This window comes from Aptenodytes patagonicus, chromosome 12, assembly GCF_965638725.1.
Source record: "Aptenodytes patagonicus chromosome 12, bAptPat1.pri.cur, whole genome shotgun sequence".
Taxonomy (NCBI): Eukaryota; Metazoa; Chordata; class Aves; order Sphenisciformes; family Spheniscidae; genus Aptenodytes; species Aptenodytes patagonicus.
Window position 1 is genome coordinate 13,642,799 of NC_134960.1, and position 16,847 is coordinate 13,659,645.

Consider the following 16,847-nt stretch of genomic DNA (forward strand, 5'->3'; position numbering starts at 1 on the left):
ACAGGCTTGGGGAAGAGTGGCTGGGAAGCTGCCTGTCGGAAAAGGACCTGGGGGTGCTGGTCGACAGCCGGCTGAACATGAGCCGGCAGTGTGCCCAGGCGGCCAAGAAGGCCAATGGCATCCTGGCCTGTATCAGAAATAGTGTGGCCAGCAGGAGCAGGGATGTGATTGTGCCCCTGTACTCGGCCCTGGTGAGGCCGCACCTCGAATACTGTGTTCAGTTTTGGGCCCCTCACTACAAGAAGGACGTTGAGGTGCTGGAGCATGTCCAGAGAAGGGCAACGAGGCTGGTGAGGGGTCTGGAGAACAAGTCTTATGAGGAACGGCTGAGGGAACTGGGGTTGTTTAGCCTGGAGAAAAGGAGGCTGAGGGGAGACCTCATCGCTCTCTACAACTACCTGAAAGGAGGTTGTAGCGAGGTGGGTGTTGGTCTCTTCTCCGAAGTAACAAGCGATAGGACGAGAGGAAATGGCCTCAAGTTGCGCCAGGGGAGGTTTAGATTGGACGTGAGGAAAAATTTCTTTACTGAAAGAGTGGTTAAATGTTGGAACAGGCTGCCCAGGGAAGTGGTGGAGTCCCCATCCCTGGAGGTATTTAAAAGACGAGTAGATGAGGCGCTTAGGGACATGGTTTAGTGGGTGGTGGTGTTGGGTCGATGGTTGGACTCAATGATCTTAGAGGTCTTTTCCAACCTCAATGATTCTATGATTCTATGATTCTAAGGGTAGTGGCATGACTGCCAGCAGAGCCTGGTTAGATACTGAGCCCACAGTGGTTGTTTTAACTGCTTTCTCTCAAGAAAAATGGCATACTCCAGTTGTTTCCCTCTGACCACCACCAGAGAAGGTTACTGCTTTATTGCTGCAGTATGTAAGTACCTACAGTCATCTCAAAGTAGTTCTGTTACTGCTATGAAATGTTTGGAGCAAACTCTTCTGTAGGTAACATCAGAGCCTGTGTGCTGAGAATGTATTATAGCACATTCCCTCTTGCATCATCTCCATCTTTTAAAAAAGTAATTAATTAATTAACCTTTGGACTTTCCCTGATGGTATCAGCTTGTTAACCAGAAAAGATGATGGGTGTGCACTTTATATATTTTGTACATATCTGGAGAATCACATGGTCTCTTGGGGACTGTGATTATTTTAGCTTGCTGTTCAACTAACTAATTTTTTGAAGTCAGCCAGAGGCAGGTCAGGTTTAAGATGAACATAGTCAGCCAGTTTTCTCTCCAGAAGCTGTCATCGTTTAATGGAGTGTGAAAAAATGGCAGCAGAGGCATGAGTCAGTTGGGTTGGTTACATAGATCTGCAGCTCAGAGCTCTGGGGATTTTGTCTCTGCTTCATTTTCTAAAATGTCCCGTGGAGTCATAGCATTTCCACCCCAGCACAGGGGCAGCAGAAACCTCCTGGCTCTGGTCTGCCTGTGGCAATCAAGAAAGTTGATGAGAAAGTGTGAATATGATGCAATGAGTTAAACTGTGTGGGATCAGCACCCTCGCTCAGAAAGATGTGTCTGTGGGCAACAGCTTCACACTTGCATTAGTTTATTTGTCTTAAACCCCCCCTGTGTGTAGAGAGTTTTGGGGGGCTTTGTTTTTTTTTAGCAAGGAGAGTGCTCATGTCAGAGCAGGTCTGTTAGCACCCTTGGGCAGGAGGGGGTAAGGTCTGTGCCTGTAGGCTTTCACACCGTGGGTTATAAATTTCCAGCTACGCCTCTGTGAGATGGCCTCTGCTGCAAAGGTATTCAGACAGATGCACCCCACAACTTCCCATCAATAGTCAGTTTGGTCAGACAGAAGTAACAGGGAATCTTTAATGCTTGATATTTAAAGCTTCACCTAAACCCTTTTTTGCACAGCTGAAATCACAGAAGATGTAATTCAGCACAACCCTACTGATTTCTTAGTCATAGTTACACAGGAGTAATTACAACAAACAAAGATATTTAGGCCAGGAAATACTCTTGTTTCTGCTGAAGTCCAGGGGTTGCAGAACCACAAACACAACGACTGGCGTGTCTCGGTGCCGGGCTTCAAAGCAGGAGGTTATTATTTCCTGCTTGCATTTCACAGGCTACAAAACCATCTTATGGCAGCAATAAAAATAAAGCAGAGGAATTTTATTCCAAGACAATAAAGTTATAGTCACGCGTGATCTCCAGATGGGGAGTGGAACACGTCCACCATGCAATTACCCATGTAGGAAATCGGGCAGGAGGTGAAGGTGGTGCAAAAGACAAGTTACATTGAAGTCCCTCTCGTTGTGCTACGAATGAATCACGGTGCCTGCAGTGCGGTGGCAGCCTCCGAGGGCTCCTCTCTGCAGAGCACGATGAGGAGTCTTTCCTGGCTTGCTCATCTGCTTTGACTCACAGTTCCCCTCCGTGGCCTGGGTGACGCAGTGCTACCCAAGTGGGTTTGCAGGCAGGATGGGAATCCAAACGAGGAACAAAAACAGATGAAAAAGGCTTGCCTGCACAGCTGGCAAAGCAAATAATAGTATCACGTATTGAAACACGGTAGCTGGGAGCGACTCCAGACTCTCCCTGTGACATTTCAGCGCTCGGTGCCAGGAGGTAGATGGTTCCTTTCACTGCTCTTTCCTTCGGCTGTCTCAAGGTGGCAGCTGCCTGCGCGTACTCATTAGCAGAGCTCAGAACAGCGCAGCAGTGTATTTCTGTGATAAGATGAATGCCCATGGTAATGTGCGTCTTCCATGGGTCATTTTCTGTTTGCTTTGGAGCAGGGTAGCTTTTTAAACAAGAGGCTGGAGCCTTAGGCTGCTGTAAACCAGAGGATTGCCATTGAGTAACAGGGTCACTGCCCATTGCTGCCTGCGATGTTCTTGTTGGGGTATGAGCTAACCTCTGCCATGAGACCACCAGCACTTGTCTCTAAAGTTTATTTGCAGTAGGAGGGCACTATACTGGCTAGTAATTTATTAGAGAACTGGTGAAAGCAAGGATCTTGGGTAAAGTGTAGTGCTACTCTCAACTGCAGCGAGCACCAGGTCGCCGTGTGTGTGCAGCCGTCTGTAGAGGCAGAGCTGTTAGTGACGGTGCTGGGCATCCTGTAGCTCATCCAGTGAGCTGTGAGTTACCTTCAGTACCATCACACCATGTCAAAGCTGAAGGATTTCCATATTTCCTAGCATTTATAGTGTATGTCTCTCTGCTGTGTAAACAAAGTAAGTTTATTTGACCGCAGGCACAGAAAGCACAGCTGGTGCTTTCCTGGGGCAGTGGTTTCCATACCCTGGGTCTGTGCTGGTGTGAGAACAAGAGTAGTGGAAAGTGTGTTTTCTAGGGAGGGAAAATTTACAGTGAATTATGGGGAAATTTTATGACATGTGAGCAAGAAGGAAACATGGTAGCCCTGTACAAATCCCCATCAAACATAGGTATGGTTTCTAGTCCTTTGTGGTGATGAGGAGCACTAACATTGTGGCTTGTCCTTATAAACACAAACCCATTTGTGACAGTGTCATGGAAATTATGCCCATCTGTGTTTCCACCCACACTTCCGATGCACTCACTGAACTCAACCACCCTTCTTGCCTTCATTTGTTGATTGATATCTCTTACTGTATCTCAGTCTTTTTAAGAGACCCACAGTCTCACACTGGATGTTTCTCTTGGCTTCCTATGCTGAGGGTTTGATATTGCAGTCAAAGATTTGGAGCGTTTTGGTTACCAACTGATAGTAATTGCTAAAGGTGAGAGCAGCGAGTTGTGAAATTTCATACTACTGCTGTCATAGTAAATAACCCCTCAGGTTTTATAGCTGCTTTCTCTCATCAGACCTCTTATACAAACGTAGCATGGATCTCATACAGATGTCTCTACATTGGAACAAAATCACTCTTGAACAGCCCATAGAAACTTTACTGCTGTAAATATTTGGTCCAAGAGAACAGGTAGGCAGAATTGCTTCCATGTGCCCTTTCCAAGGGAACAGCCCTTATATTGTGCTGTCTGTTAGTATTTTTTTGGTACTCAAACGTGGAATTTAAACTTTCATTTTTGAAAGTGCAGAATACCTTGGTGTAAGGTTGAAAAGGCACAGAGGTTACAGCTGAGAGGCCATGAAGGCCAGACTGACATGAAGAAAAGCCCGCCTGTCTGCAAACAGGCAAGCACAAGGTGCTGGCTTCCACCGTGACCCGCGTGCCGCCTGCGACTTCTGCATCCCTCGGGAACACGAGCCCGTTAAACTCAGTGCCTGTAGTTTGGGTTGTCCAGCCAGAGGCTCTCTCCATGAGTTTAAAGAGCTGTTTTGAAAAATAACCCTTCAGTGAAAAGACATTTCTTGTGACTTTTTCTATGTAAGGCTGGACTCCATTTTCTTTTTCAGGTGACGTGTCATGTCTATCTATTTTCCTCCGTTTAAGCAAAGTGCTGCATTTTAACCTGCTGAAATGACATTTGATTAAAATCAGTCCAGCAATCTATCTCTGCTGACAACTGAGGGACTTATCAGCTTTGTCCATTGTGAGCAGAAAAGAGACAGCAGTGACAGAGGATGCAAGAAGTGCTGTGGGAGGGGGCAGTGCCTTTATCAGAAATGGGTGGTGGAAACTGAGCTATTTTATCTGGGAGCGAACAAGTTGGATCACTCTGGTATTTCCTACTCCTCAAGTGTTGTCATGGGCAGGATATTCTCTTGCAACACTTGGAGGGTTTTGGACTGCTCTGCAGTGATGAGCAAGAAATTATCTTTGGATTGAGGTGACTGTCACTCCACAGCATCGGTTTAATGTGGCCTGGGAAGATCTTGTCCAGTTAGGCTCTGCTAACATCTTCTCTTTCTCTGATAGTGATGAAGATGGAGCTGCGATAAAAATCAGAACCCCAAATGTGAAATGTGGTAGAAATCGAGCCAACAGCTTTTTTATTCAATCACAGCTTTAATTTGGCAGTTGTTCATTACGGAAAGTGAGGAGCCTCTTGAAATCACAGATTCAGATAGTAGTAGAAGTAGTAGTAGTCTTTATTTATGTGAGCGTGGTTCCTCTGGCCTCAATCAGGAATCACAAATACTGGATGAAAGCTAAATGACTCCCTGTACTTCCAAGAATTTATACTCTGAGATGTGGAGGACAGCAATTTCTAGGGGAAGGCTAAACAGGCTTTCCAAACATCTGTGACATCTTTTTTTTTTTTTTATCAGTCCACTGCTCTGTGTTACCCAATAACAATGGGTGTCTGCAGGACATCTAAGCTGAAGTCAGAGGCTGCATCAAGTCATCGTCACTGCACACCACACTCCGCTCTAAAAAGACAAAGCTGGCAAAGGATGGGGGAAAAGGGCATTTTTTTACCTTACCTTTATAAAGAGAAGAGCGAAGGCGGAGAACTGCAGTGATAAGTCCAATTCTTCACAGAGAACATGAGACACTCAGAAACTGAATTTAGGCATTTTTTATATCCCTCTCCCTCCTCTGTGGTGCAGCAGAGCAGAAGGGACAGTACGATATTTGTCTGTAGGTAAAATGAAATGGGCTTTTCAGACTGCTCAGTCCACCCTAGACGTGGCTTCATTTAAGGTGTCACAAATGATGAAGCAGCGCAATCCAGCACTGCAGGAAATGGGGGTGTAAGTTTTTCAGAATGACTCAACTTTTCTGTTGTCATCAGCTGAGCAGTGACAGAAAGTGGAACTAGATGGGGCTTGAGTGGGATGGAAATAAATTGGATGAAGAATGTGTCAGTGTCTCAGTTAATTAGTGCCTTGCAAGGAGAGTGTCTTGGCTATTGCTGTCATCTGGTGGGACATTTTCATCTCTACCGGGCAGACCAAGGCCACCACATAGGGCAGGTGACTTTGTGGTCACTTAAGAGACAGGATTAGCTGTTGGCCACCAGCTAACTCCTTATGGTCTCTGAGAAGTGAATTCTTTGTTAATACCTTAAAGCCACTGAGTAAGGCTTCCCCAAGAGTCCCTACAGCTTGGTTGGGAAGATACATCCATTTATCCACCTCCTCATTGGGTTTTCCCTTTCCTACCCCCCACCACTGTGGAGGTGAGGAGGAGAAGGGGCAGAGGTAGGGGAGCATCTGCTAAAGTGACTTGGTGGTGTGTCAGGTGAAGGAGTGAGGCACAAGCATGCAGCTGATCTCAACGGATGGTTTCTGATTTCCCTGAATGTCATTAGTGCAGCCTCACCGAGGCTTATTACTGGATTGCCTTTCCCAAGTCAGAGCCAGTCTCCTGTGCAGTGATGACTAGGACTAGTCATACACATATGGTGTATCTGTCTTGCTCTTGGCAGTGATTAGTGGAGAATAAAATAAGATGAGGAGTTCTTGCCTCACAAGGGACGTCTATGGAGCTGTCACGTCAAGCCTGCTGGAGATGCTGTGCCTGTATTTTTTTTGCATTAAAAAATGTTATGCTTTGCTGAAGTGAAAATACTGCCAAGAGTACTGACTTCAGTTAAGTTTCTCTGGGCAAACAGTTCTTCGTGAAGGCTTTTGTTTGTTTGTTTGGTTGGTTTGGGTTTTTTTGTTTAAGAGTTCCATGTTTGATTTTTTTTTTAATTCTAATATAGAAAGTTTCAGTTATTGTAGAGGTCTCCATGATAGCATGATGGTACAGATATTGTGTAACTTCAGTGCACATTAAAATTATGAAATTTTGCAGAAAAATAAAGCAAGCAAGATGACCCCAAACTGGAATTTTGACATACAAAATCACTGAAAAGTTTTTCTTCCCTTTTGCAGGAGTTATCAAAATTAATTTTGTGCTGACACCTGAAAAAGTGAAACCATTTCACTTCTCTTCACTGCCTCAATTTAGCCCCTCACGATAATGGAAGTCCTTAGGTAGATTACTGTGGTGAGCTTTTCATTGCAGTCCCTGGTACCAAATCTGAAGAGAACACATACGAGAAGACTCATTTTCAGACATGTCTGGAGTGCAGAGGCTCAGCCTGACTCTCCCATCTGGCCAGCAGAGCGGACCCGTGTCTGAGCAGGAGCCTGTGCTAGAAGCTGGGAACCAGATTTTTACGAGAAACCAGACCCGGAGCCCCACTCGGGTTCCGTGGCAGGTTGTGAGTGGGGCTGCTCTCAGCAAGCCCAGGATGGAAAGGCTCTGGAGCCCAGGAGAGGAAGACCATGGGTTTGCAGGACCACTGCCCTCAGCCCATGCTGTAGAGCAGGGGCTGCTCATGAGCTGTTGGAAGCTGGACGTTCACGTTCAGGGAAACATGACCTGGCTGCGGTGATGTGCATGGCTCCGTCTACCTGTAATCACCGTCATGCATAACGGCAGAGAAGCTCTTTTGTGTTGAAGGGAATATATATATATGATGGACTGGATGGTATAAGGGTTGAGTTAGGAGGTCAGTGTTATCTTTCTGAGGCAGAGAACAGCTTCTTAATTGAGTATGAGTAATCGCTTTAATAACAAAGGATAGCACCAGGCCCTCTGTGTAGCCAAATATATTTACAGAATAACTCGTGGAGATTTTTTTATTACATGGTATTGATGTCATTTTTCTTTCTTTGTTGGGACTCCAATGCCTACAAGTCTAACCACTGCGGTGTCATGGGGAGAGGCAAAAGGGAAGGAAGATTTTTAAAAGATTTTAAAATCCATTATGGAAAAGCTGACAAAAGCTAAATAATGTCATTGGTTTAGTGTCCTTTCATTATATGTTCATTATATTCTTCATCATATGGGGAAAGATGAAAGTACTAACAGCCCTTAAAACACCGCAGGCCTCCTGTACAGTGGTGGGAGGTTTCTGATCCTGGAGGGCTGTGGAGTGTGATGCTTTAAATGCATTGCCCATTCAGACCCAAACATTGCTTGTTTCTATGTTTGTGGGGAAAAAGATAACATATTTGGGGCGGGGGGGGGGGGGGAATGTTCTCAGGGCTGCAGAGCTTAGGAATATGTAAAGAATTATAAGAAAAAATAAATTGTATCTGAGGTGCAATATAAGAAATGTGGTCGCTGGCTGTCACACAGTGTATGGGATGGCTGTCAGCAACACACCTAACAGCACAGTGAGATGTAGCTGGGTGTTTGTATACAAAATTCCTAGTTTAATCAAAATCCTTAAAGCCTTCATTTTTTCCTATTTTGTACCAAAAATGTTATTTCTACTGTATAAATAAACACAAAACAAGTGAAGAAATACTAATGGAAACAAAGACGTTTTCCTGTGTTTTTAAGTGTGTCGCACTTGCTGTGACTGAAGGAACAGTAGTGCTGGTGCCTACATAGAAAAGTACATTTTGATGAATAGGTGAGACAACAATTCTGATTGTACTGAAACTGTGACTTTTGCTTGTTTTAGAAAGTTTCCCAAGGTACCTCTTAAACCCTGATACTGAAGGGAGCATGGGGGACTGGGGTAGTGCAGATAGGTGACGTTTTTTCTGTCTTCTCTTATTCCTACCCTCCGCTCTTGCTGGCTCCCCCCCACACACGTTTCCCTTGTAATTCAGAACTGTAACAGGCATGAACTGCAGCACAGCAGTTTCATAACTTCCCACTGTAGCAATAAATACTAAAGCCTCTCTTCTGCATAGCAAAGGAACAATTTCCCCTGAATCAGTGTCAGCAAAATTTGTCCAGATTTTCCTTGTGGCATATCTGTGCTATCTCAACACTAAGATCAGTTTAATATCTACATCTTATGTCCAGGGACTGCTTCTGCCCCGCTCTGAATCCTCTTGGTGGGGTTCAGTCAACCTCTTTGTGCCTCCACGGTAAACGGAGATGACAACTTGCATTTGAAGGATGCTGTAAGGCAGAATTACCCACTGCTCACAAACTGTGCTGGCAGGCAGAGGAGGTGGGTCAAGATCTCATGTTTTGACTGCAGTTTATAGAGTGTTCTCTTTGGTTCTTATTTATCCTTTTTGAAATGACAGGACAGGGAAGAACGGGTTCCTGCCCCACTGAAACAAAGGACTGTATCAGACCTATTCTGATGTATTTGCGACTGAATTAACTGAAATTAATTTAACCTATGTGCCAAACGAATGATTTGAAGTAAGTGGTTACTTAAACCTCTCTGGAGATGAAATAATGAGGTTTCTTTTTGTCCGTTTGAGCTCAGAGACTATTGGTTGTATTTTTACATCCCCAAGACCATCTTCCAGGATATTATTCCTGCAGTTTTGACAGGCAGCCATCCCAGCAGCTTGCGAGGCATTTTGTTCTGTGGAAGAACTACAGAGCAGGAGCACAGGAGAGCTTTTTTCTCCCCCAAATTAAAGTTGGAGGTCAGGTCTTAGGGACACAGAGGTGACTTGATTAGAAACTCGAGACCTCTCACCTTTATATGTGCAAAATACAGCAGTAGTCTTTAAGTCACCAGATTCCAGAGTGCCCTTAGAAACACCAGTTGAAGGCTGAAGCTGTAAATAGGGGACAAATTCTGAAGATTTCCACCCTCAGATAAAACCACCCTTTTGACTCGAGTAAGTTTTGCTTGCAAAGCTATGTGTAATCTATACCTACTGAGGTACTAATTCTGGTAAACACTGAACCAGGCCTGGATAGTGGGTGTTCATTTGCAGTGCAAAGCTGGCATCGTATCTAGGAAGTCTGAGTCAGTATTATTACAATCTTTTCTTTGAAGCCAAGTAACCACAATGGCATTATTTGCATTTGAGTTATTATTAATAGCACCATGGTGTGGCATTATCCTTGGCTCTCTAGAGACATAACACAAGGGGCAATCAACAGTCTGAAGTGCTCAGAAACTTATCCTATTTTTTCCACTGGATTAGCAGCAGCAAATACGCAAACTCTTTATTAAGATGGTGCATTAATTTCTTTGGAGTTGTGATGGAATTTTGATAGAATCAAAAATCCCATTAATATTTATATCAGTGTTACTGGGAGTAAGTACATTTATTTTAACTTGAGCTGCAAATCATTTAGTTCTTTGTAATTACAGTACTGCTATTAAGTATTCATAAGGCTGTACAATATAGTGTCACAGGAAACCTATTTTAATTTAGTGGTAAGTCAATGTTTTAATTTTGTGTAAAAACAGAAACTAATTTACCAAGCATTCTTGCTTGTGTTTTCCCAGCCAGGTTTTGCAAGCCTTCTTCAGTTGATTGTATTTAAACTACTTTCTTGTAGCTTTGAAAGTTTGGAAGTTACCATGAAAAGTCTTAGGTCCAGTGCAGCTTACATGTGTGCATGCTGTTGCATGTAATTTTGAATGTAAGCATAGCCTGGAAGAGGTCACTTATATCACAGTGCTCAGCTCCTCGGTGCCATCAGAATTGCAACATAACATATTTTCATAAACTTCATAAAAAGTTGGTCTTGGAGAACAAGTCTCAAGAATGGTACCTGTGTTAGTAATTTATGTTGCTTGCATTTATTTCAAGAAATAAGACTATTTCAGCTGTGAGAGTCTTTGACAAAATATATAGATGGATTTCTTTGAGGTCATTGGGGGTTTCACTTGCAGAAGGACAGGGCAGATTGACCCGTGATATTTTTGTGTGTGCCCCTTTCCACACTAGCACCCAGAGCTCACTGGGTACAGCATGGTATGCTGTGTGTGCTGGTATAAAGCTTTGGGTTCGTGTCTTTTGAAATTATTTCCCTACTAACTCATTTGTGGTAATTAGAGGAAAGGAGCTGTTACCATTTGAGGAGGCACTACACAGAATGGGATTTTTCAACAAGTGACACAAGATGTCTGCAGAGGACCGTGAAAGATACAGTCTTAGATGTGATCTGTATCCTGTGCATTTTTTCTTATGACTTCTGCCTATGCAGCTTCTACTCACCTCTATGGACACTGAATATTTGGCCAGAAGAGCCTTTTCTCTGTGCCAGTGTAGCAGTCCTTACAGTATTTTACTACCGTGCTGCAGTTGAAACAATCCTCTGGGACTCTAAATCCAAGAAGTCCCCAGGAGAAGTGATGAACACGGAGTGGATTAAAGGTTGATCTTAGCTTCCAGGTAAAGACCTGACTTCACTCATAAAAGGGGGAAATTTTTTTGTTCTTTTCAGTAGAGCCAGTGTTCCCCTGGGACCTTGAAGCACTCTGTTAGCCCTAGGTTATGCACAAATGGGTGGTGTATACACAACCACAAAGGGTTATCTATCACTTCAGCTTGATTTTGTGCCTCCAGGTATGCACCTTAGTGTTGTGAGATAAAAAAATGTCAGGGTAGATGGCAGAAAACTGTGTTATGACAGCTCTATGCAATGGTATGACTTCATTTTGACGTGTCTACATAACTTCTGTTTCTAAGAGAAGCCAGGCCAGAGGCGCAAAATGCAGCATATGGGTGTCTTCACTGGGGTAAATCTGCATCTGTGAGAGATCCTGTAACTTATAACTGTCCTTTCTAACTCTCTCCACTGCAGGACGAGGTCTCTTCTGTGGACATTGAACTCCCAGCTACGTATGCCTATTGCCTGTGATGGAAGAACTTGATGTTAATGTGAGGTAGGATAAACTACACGGCTTCTCCTATACCGCGTCTCATCCAGCTGGTGAGCTGCAGGGGGCAGTGGCCATACAGTGTGTTTGCAAAGCTACAGGATGGTATTTTCTGTTTGCCTGTAGATGAAGGTCTCTGCTCATGCAGCAGTATCTGGTTTGGGGTTTCCTGGAGCTTCTGTGAGGCTGTAGTGTCACCCTGTTATTTGTGTGTCAGATGTGGCATAGCCAAATCAAGGACTTCCCTGCAGTAGGATGGATAGGGCCCCATCAAAGACCAGGCACAAGCCCATCTGTGCCTGCTGAAGGTCTGATCCTAGGTTTTTTTCTTTTTGGTGCAATGGTCTAAAAACTTACAACCTCATCTCTGCTGGCTTATACTGGGGCAAGCAAAAAAATGATATCTCTGAAGTAATTTCAATCCCCTGGGCACACTACTGGTATCAGTGAGAGACAAATTTCGGTATGGATCATTTTGATCCTGGAAGTGTGATGCCAACAGAAATTGTTTAAAAAGGCTGGAGATCCTGTTTGCATCTGACCCTGGGACACAGGGCTGGCATCGGCTCTGCCATTCTCCCTCACGTGTGATCTGCAGGGTCTTTCTGTAGGACTAGGATTTGTCCCTTTTGTTTCTTGGCCTTTTGACTGGCCAGGCTGCCGGTGATGCTGAACTGTGTGGGGGGCTGAAATGAGACCCACCAAACCCACTTCACACAAGGACATCAAACTTGTGACCAAACCCATGTTGCTAGCCCAGACACAAGAGGAAGCAGTATTCCAATTGCAATGAGAGGTGTACCTTTCCACAAAGACTTTTCTTAAAATCCACTCAGAGGGTATCTTTTTGATGTCTTGGGTTTTTATTTCGGGGAGTAATTCTTCATCCTTCCCCTGCCTGGACACTCAAGTGGCAAGTACACAGGGAAATGTCTTGGAGAAAATTGCTCTGATAGAGACAGATCAAATGTATGTACTCTGGTCTTCCAGGAAACCATTCCCTAAGGAGTTACTGAACAGAGATCAGGAGGAAATGCAGTACAGAAAAGGGGTGAACAGGGTCTTACACCTCAAAAGGGATCCTGTCATGCCACCCTGTCCTCACAGCTTTCTAGCTCTTGGGCTTTCAGGTTGGGACATGCCTCTGTGCAAGCCACAACCCATTCTTTCCAGTTGGATGCACAGAGCGAGAGAAGACATTTTCAAAGACAATTTCTGCTCTTAATGAGCCTCCTCAAAGTGCTATACTATCAGAGAGAACATCTCTGGTGTTCATTCACCTACTCAAGTGTCGGGAAAGTCACCAGCAACTCCAGGTTGCTGCTTTAATACACACTTAGCAGGTCGCATTTATAACCCGGTGATATGGTGAAAAGAATTCCCCACTATACATTTCATCATTCATAGAAGGAAAATCTGTCACTTCATAAATACCAAGGGGCACAGAGAAACTGGCTCAGCAAGTGTCTGAACCACAAGTGCCTGGGCACAGGGAGGCTATTCTGGGAGGGAAGTGTCACATTATATTTACTTTACTCGTATATTTTTTTCAGTAACGTGCTGTTTGTCACTGGTGGAGACAGACACTGAGTAGGTCTGACCAAGCATGGATGTTTTGAAGTGATCTATTGGAGTTTTGTAATTCACTATTTGTATGAACCAACAGATCATTATCTGTTTCTTCCTATTTTTGAATTTTACTATAATTCCAATCAGCCCTAATCCTGGTCCAAAAAAAAACCCAGCCAAAATTAGGCTTTCTCTTCCTAATTGTGATACTTTCCAATACGTGATGTAGCCTGAATGCAATGAGAAGTGCTTGGGAGGCAGGGGGTTGGGGTGCTTGAGGGGTGCGGGAGCGTGGGGAGAGCTGGGGGTCTCCTTCGGTCAGCTTGCTGCAGAAAATACCCATTGCACAGGCCTGGGGAAAGGTTTTTTGGAAGGAGTCCCTCAAGAGACTGCTTTCTCCTGGAGACTGGTCAGTGCAGCTGGCTGGTGTGGTCTGACCCTGGCAGAGCAGTGGAAGGATCTCTGAGGGGGAAATTCTCGTTTGATGAATTATTTCATCCCTTCCCATTTAGATGTTAAAAGAGGCAACACAAGGTATTCCTGGGGATCTGATGAATGAAAATCTGTGGGAATTTGAAAGCTCTCCTGAATCAATATTGATTCATCGTTCCCCAGCTGTTTTGATCAAACACTGTGGTCAGGTCTCATTTCGTTATACTTCAGGAATGATTTTATTCTTTTGTTCCCAGGGGCTTTTTCTGAGCTGGACTAAGGCAGTCCTTCATTTTGTGTGACTGGTTGCATAAAAAGACTTCATGGTAGGCACATGATTTTATTTTGACTCCACATTTTTCCAAACCGTGAATTTTTGGGTTTGAGAGTTTTGCTTGTCAGCTACCAGTAAGTAGCTAATGTTTCTCCTTTATCTGCCCTGATTTCAGCTTTTTTGCTGAGATGTGAAATACTGAATGTTTTCTGTCGAAGCCAGGGGCTTCCACATGTTGTTTCCTAGAGCTGCATGTGGTAGCCTGAGAGGTGGGAGCACTTGGGTCCCCCCTCCCCATCCCTGCGGGGCTCAGGGATGCTCCAGTGGGAATTCTGCATGAGAAGGGGAGCAAAGCTTGGGGAAATGGGAGATGCTTTGACAACATGGGGGCAACAGCGGGATGGGAAGAGAGAGGGACAGGTTGATTTTGTTTAGAGCTGAGCCCTGTGGAAACAGCGTGTCGCTCTTCGGTTCAGAGCAACAAGTGCCGCAGTTGTCCTGCTCCAGCCAGGAGCAGGATGGCTGTGGGCGCAGGGCTCCTGCCCTCGACAGGTTTTGATGAGGTACTCCAGAGGATGCCAACTGATGAGCAGCTTTACATCTCTGTAGCTACCTGAGGCATTGCAGGCAGATTCAACTGTACAAATGTTTTATTTCTGTGGAAAAATTTGGTTATGAATTTTACAAAGGCTGCAGTATCAGGTTAGAGAGATATTCCTGGAAATTTTAGACAGTCTGCTTTGGGACTTGTATTTATTACAGCCGAGGGGGGGGGAGACCTCATTTTCTCTAATTCTAGTGTAGAAAAATAAATGACCTTGAAGTATTTCCAATTTATATTTTATAGAATTTTTTAATTTCTTGTGACTTGGTGATTGTTATTGGACACATTTATTATAGGCAGTACGTTAATGAGATACTGTCAAGTAGTTTGGAATGAAAACTCAAACCCTTGAATTGGTTAGAGTATGGGAAAAAAAACCTGTTCCCTTTATTCCCTTCATTTCCAACAACTTTATAAAAATATTAGTTGGGCACACTACAAACGAGTACAGCGGTCCTTCCCACTGACCACTCTAGCACAGCAGGCACGTGGTGAACCGTAGGCTGGTTGCTGCTGATGCCTTCTGGCCAAAGGGCAGGAGCTCCTGCAAATGCCTTCACTGCTACCCTCAGTGGCACAAACCTCTTCCTCCATCTGAAGGTTGTGACGTACCGCTTTGAATCTTCTGTTTGGAGCCAGAGCTGGCGCAAGGGTTTTAGCAAGCAGGCTGCTGCCCTGCCTGCTCATGACAAGGTGTTTGCCCATGGTTCTTGTAAATTTGTACAAACCTTCAAAACATGTTTGCACTTCTCTTTTTCAGTTTTTCTGGTTTTTGATGCATTAGACAATTTCACTTTCATACAAACACAATGATTTTGACAGCCTCAGAGAAAGTGGAAAAGGCTGAATCTCTTTGGTCACAAAAGGAAAATATGCACAAAATAGGCTTTGCTGCAGTTTGTTTTACTGTGCCTACGCTTGCATTTTGGTGCAGAACAGCAGTAAGGTGAATCCCCCGGTCATCCCCACACATGGTGTGTCAGTTCAGATCACACAGAGCGTAGCAAGGGGACTTGTGAACTACATTCCTCTTGGAAGACATTAAACCAGCAGCTCTGCACCATGCACTCTGCAGTCCACAATGAGGCCTAAAGGTTTTGAAGCACGGGCTCAAACCGTGCAACTTCCACATTCAGGCGTGGTGGGGACGGTCAGGCAGGTAGACTGGGCTAAATCTAATCCAAAATATCCCCCCATGTCCTGCATAGGGTGGAGATGTAGGGGCCACAGTACCAACTGCTTTGATCTGCTCCTGTTGTGCCAAATTACCAGCTAAAATAGACATAGTTTGTGTGTACAGAAGTCACCTGGGAATCCATGGACTCTTGTTTTTCTGTGCACAAACCGGGCAGTTGGGTCTTACAGAGTGTGGGTAGGTGCATAATAACTCTGCCCGTAAAAACTGTGAGAGGAGCTTCTGTGTACCAAGAATGGCACCTGCAGACCTCGCTGAACAATCCGGAGAGGCCCTAACAGGGAGGACTCTGCTTCTCTTGGGCACTTGCCAGCGTAGGTTGCAAACGTGCCGTGCACAGGGAGTGAGCAATGGCTTTATTAAAGACTATTAAAGCCTTCCTAGACCTTTGATAAGACTTTCATCATCTCACTACAGAGCATTCCCTGTAGCCAGGAATGACGTAAAGTTTCCGGTCACATGCCAGTCCCTCCTTATCTCGTAGCAGCTAAATCTGATTCCTTTACATTGCTGGGAACACAGGTGACTCAAATCTACGCCAGTTCTGAATGGCGTGGTTGGCCATTCCTGTGCACTTCCTTTCTTTGAGCTCCAGCACTCATCGTTCATTCATTCATGCCATTGCTATGGATGCTGCATGGCAAGCCCAACATTTCTAGCTCCTGGGCTGCCTCAATTTTAGCTGACCAGGCACCATAGAGGACTCTTTGTGATGCAGCTCTGCAAATCTCCCACCACCCTAGAGCTGCAGGGTGCTCAAATGCTTTATTCAGTTAACTGCTCGGAGATGCTCTGCTGACACAGTTTGAAAACCATTGGCTCAAGCTTTTTGAAAGAGCTTTTGGCACACACAGGCTCTGGTGTGGTTTACAACAGTGCAACAGGTTGGAAAGTTGCAGTTACTAACGAGAGGCAATCTGAACATTTCTCAAAAGCTGCAAACTGATTTGCATGCGCTGGCTAATGTTTCCAATGGGCAAGCACCCTACTGTTGCATGCTAAATATTGACTGCACAATTGTGTTTCAGGTAGCTTTTTAAATATTTCTGTTAGCATTTTAATCCAAGAGGCTGTGCTCTGGGCTTTGAGAACTAGGTTGTTTTCCAGTTCTCACACCACACTCTTTGTAGGTCCTTGGGCAAATCTTCAAGACTGATTGATTCTCCCCACTGTGCCAACTGGAGTCCCATACAAGCTCCAGCACTGGCAGCCCTTGTCACTCTTCAAGTCCATAGCTGGGAGGGGAGAAGTGGAAGAGCAGCTGCCTGGCATTTACAGCCAGGACTGGGTGAGCAGAGCTGTGGTTCTGGTGGCCAGAGCTCTTCTC

The 16,847-nt window shown here is 44.7% G+C and overlaps 1 protein-coding gene across 6 annotated transcripts in view; it reads left to right on the forward strand.

Annotated features, from left to right (window-relative positions):
- Positions 1–16,847, forward strand: part of LOC143166037 (5-hydroxytryptamine receptor 4) — a 152,669-nt gene that overhangs the window by 34,228 nt on the left and 101,594 nt on the right. For 5 of the 6 annotated variants that reach the window (XR_012996360.1, XR_012996361.1, XM_076350043.1 and 2 more), the window contains exon 2: positions 11,371–11,452. Coding sequence is in view for 4 of the 6 variants with exons in the window: in XM_076350043.1 (XP_076206158.1) it covers positions 11,427–11,452 (26 nt within the window). In the remaining 2 variants the exon portion in view is untranslated. Of the gene's footprint in view, positions 1–8,785; positions 8,816–11,370; positions 11,453–16,847 lie in introns of those variants that run through there. The other variant, XM_076350044.1, reaches the window with a different exon arrangement.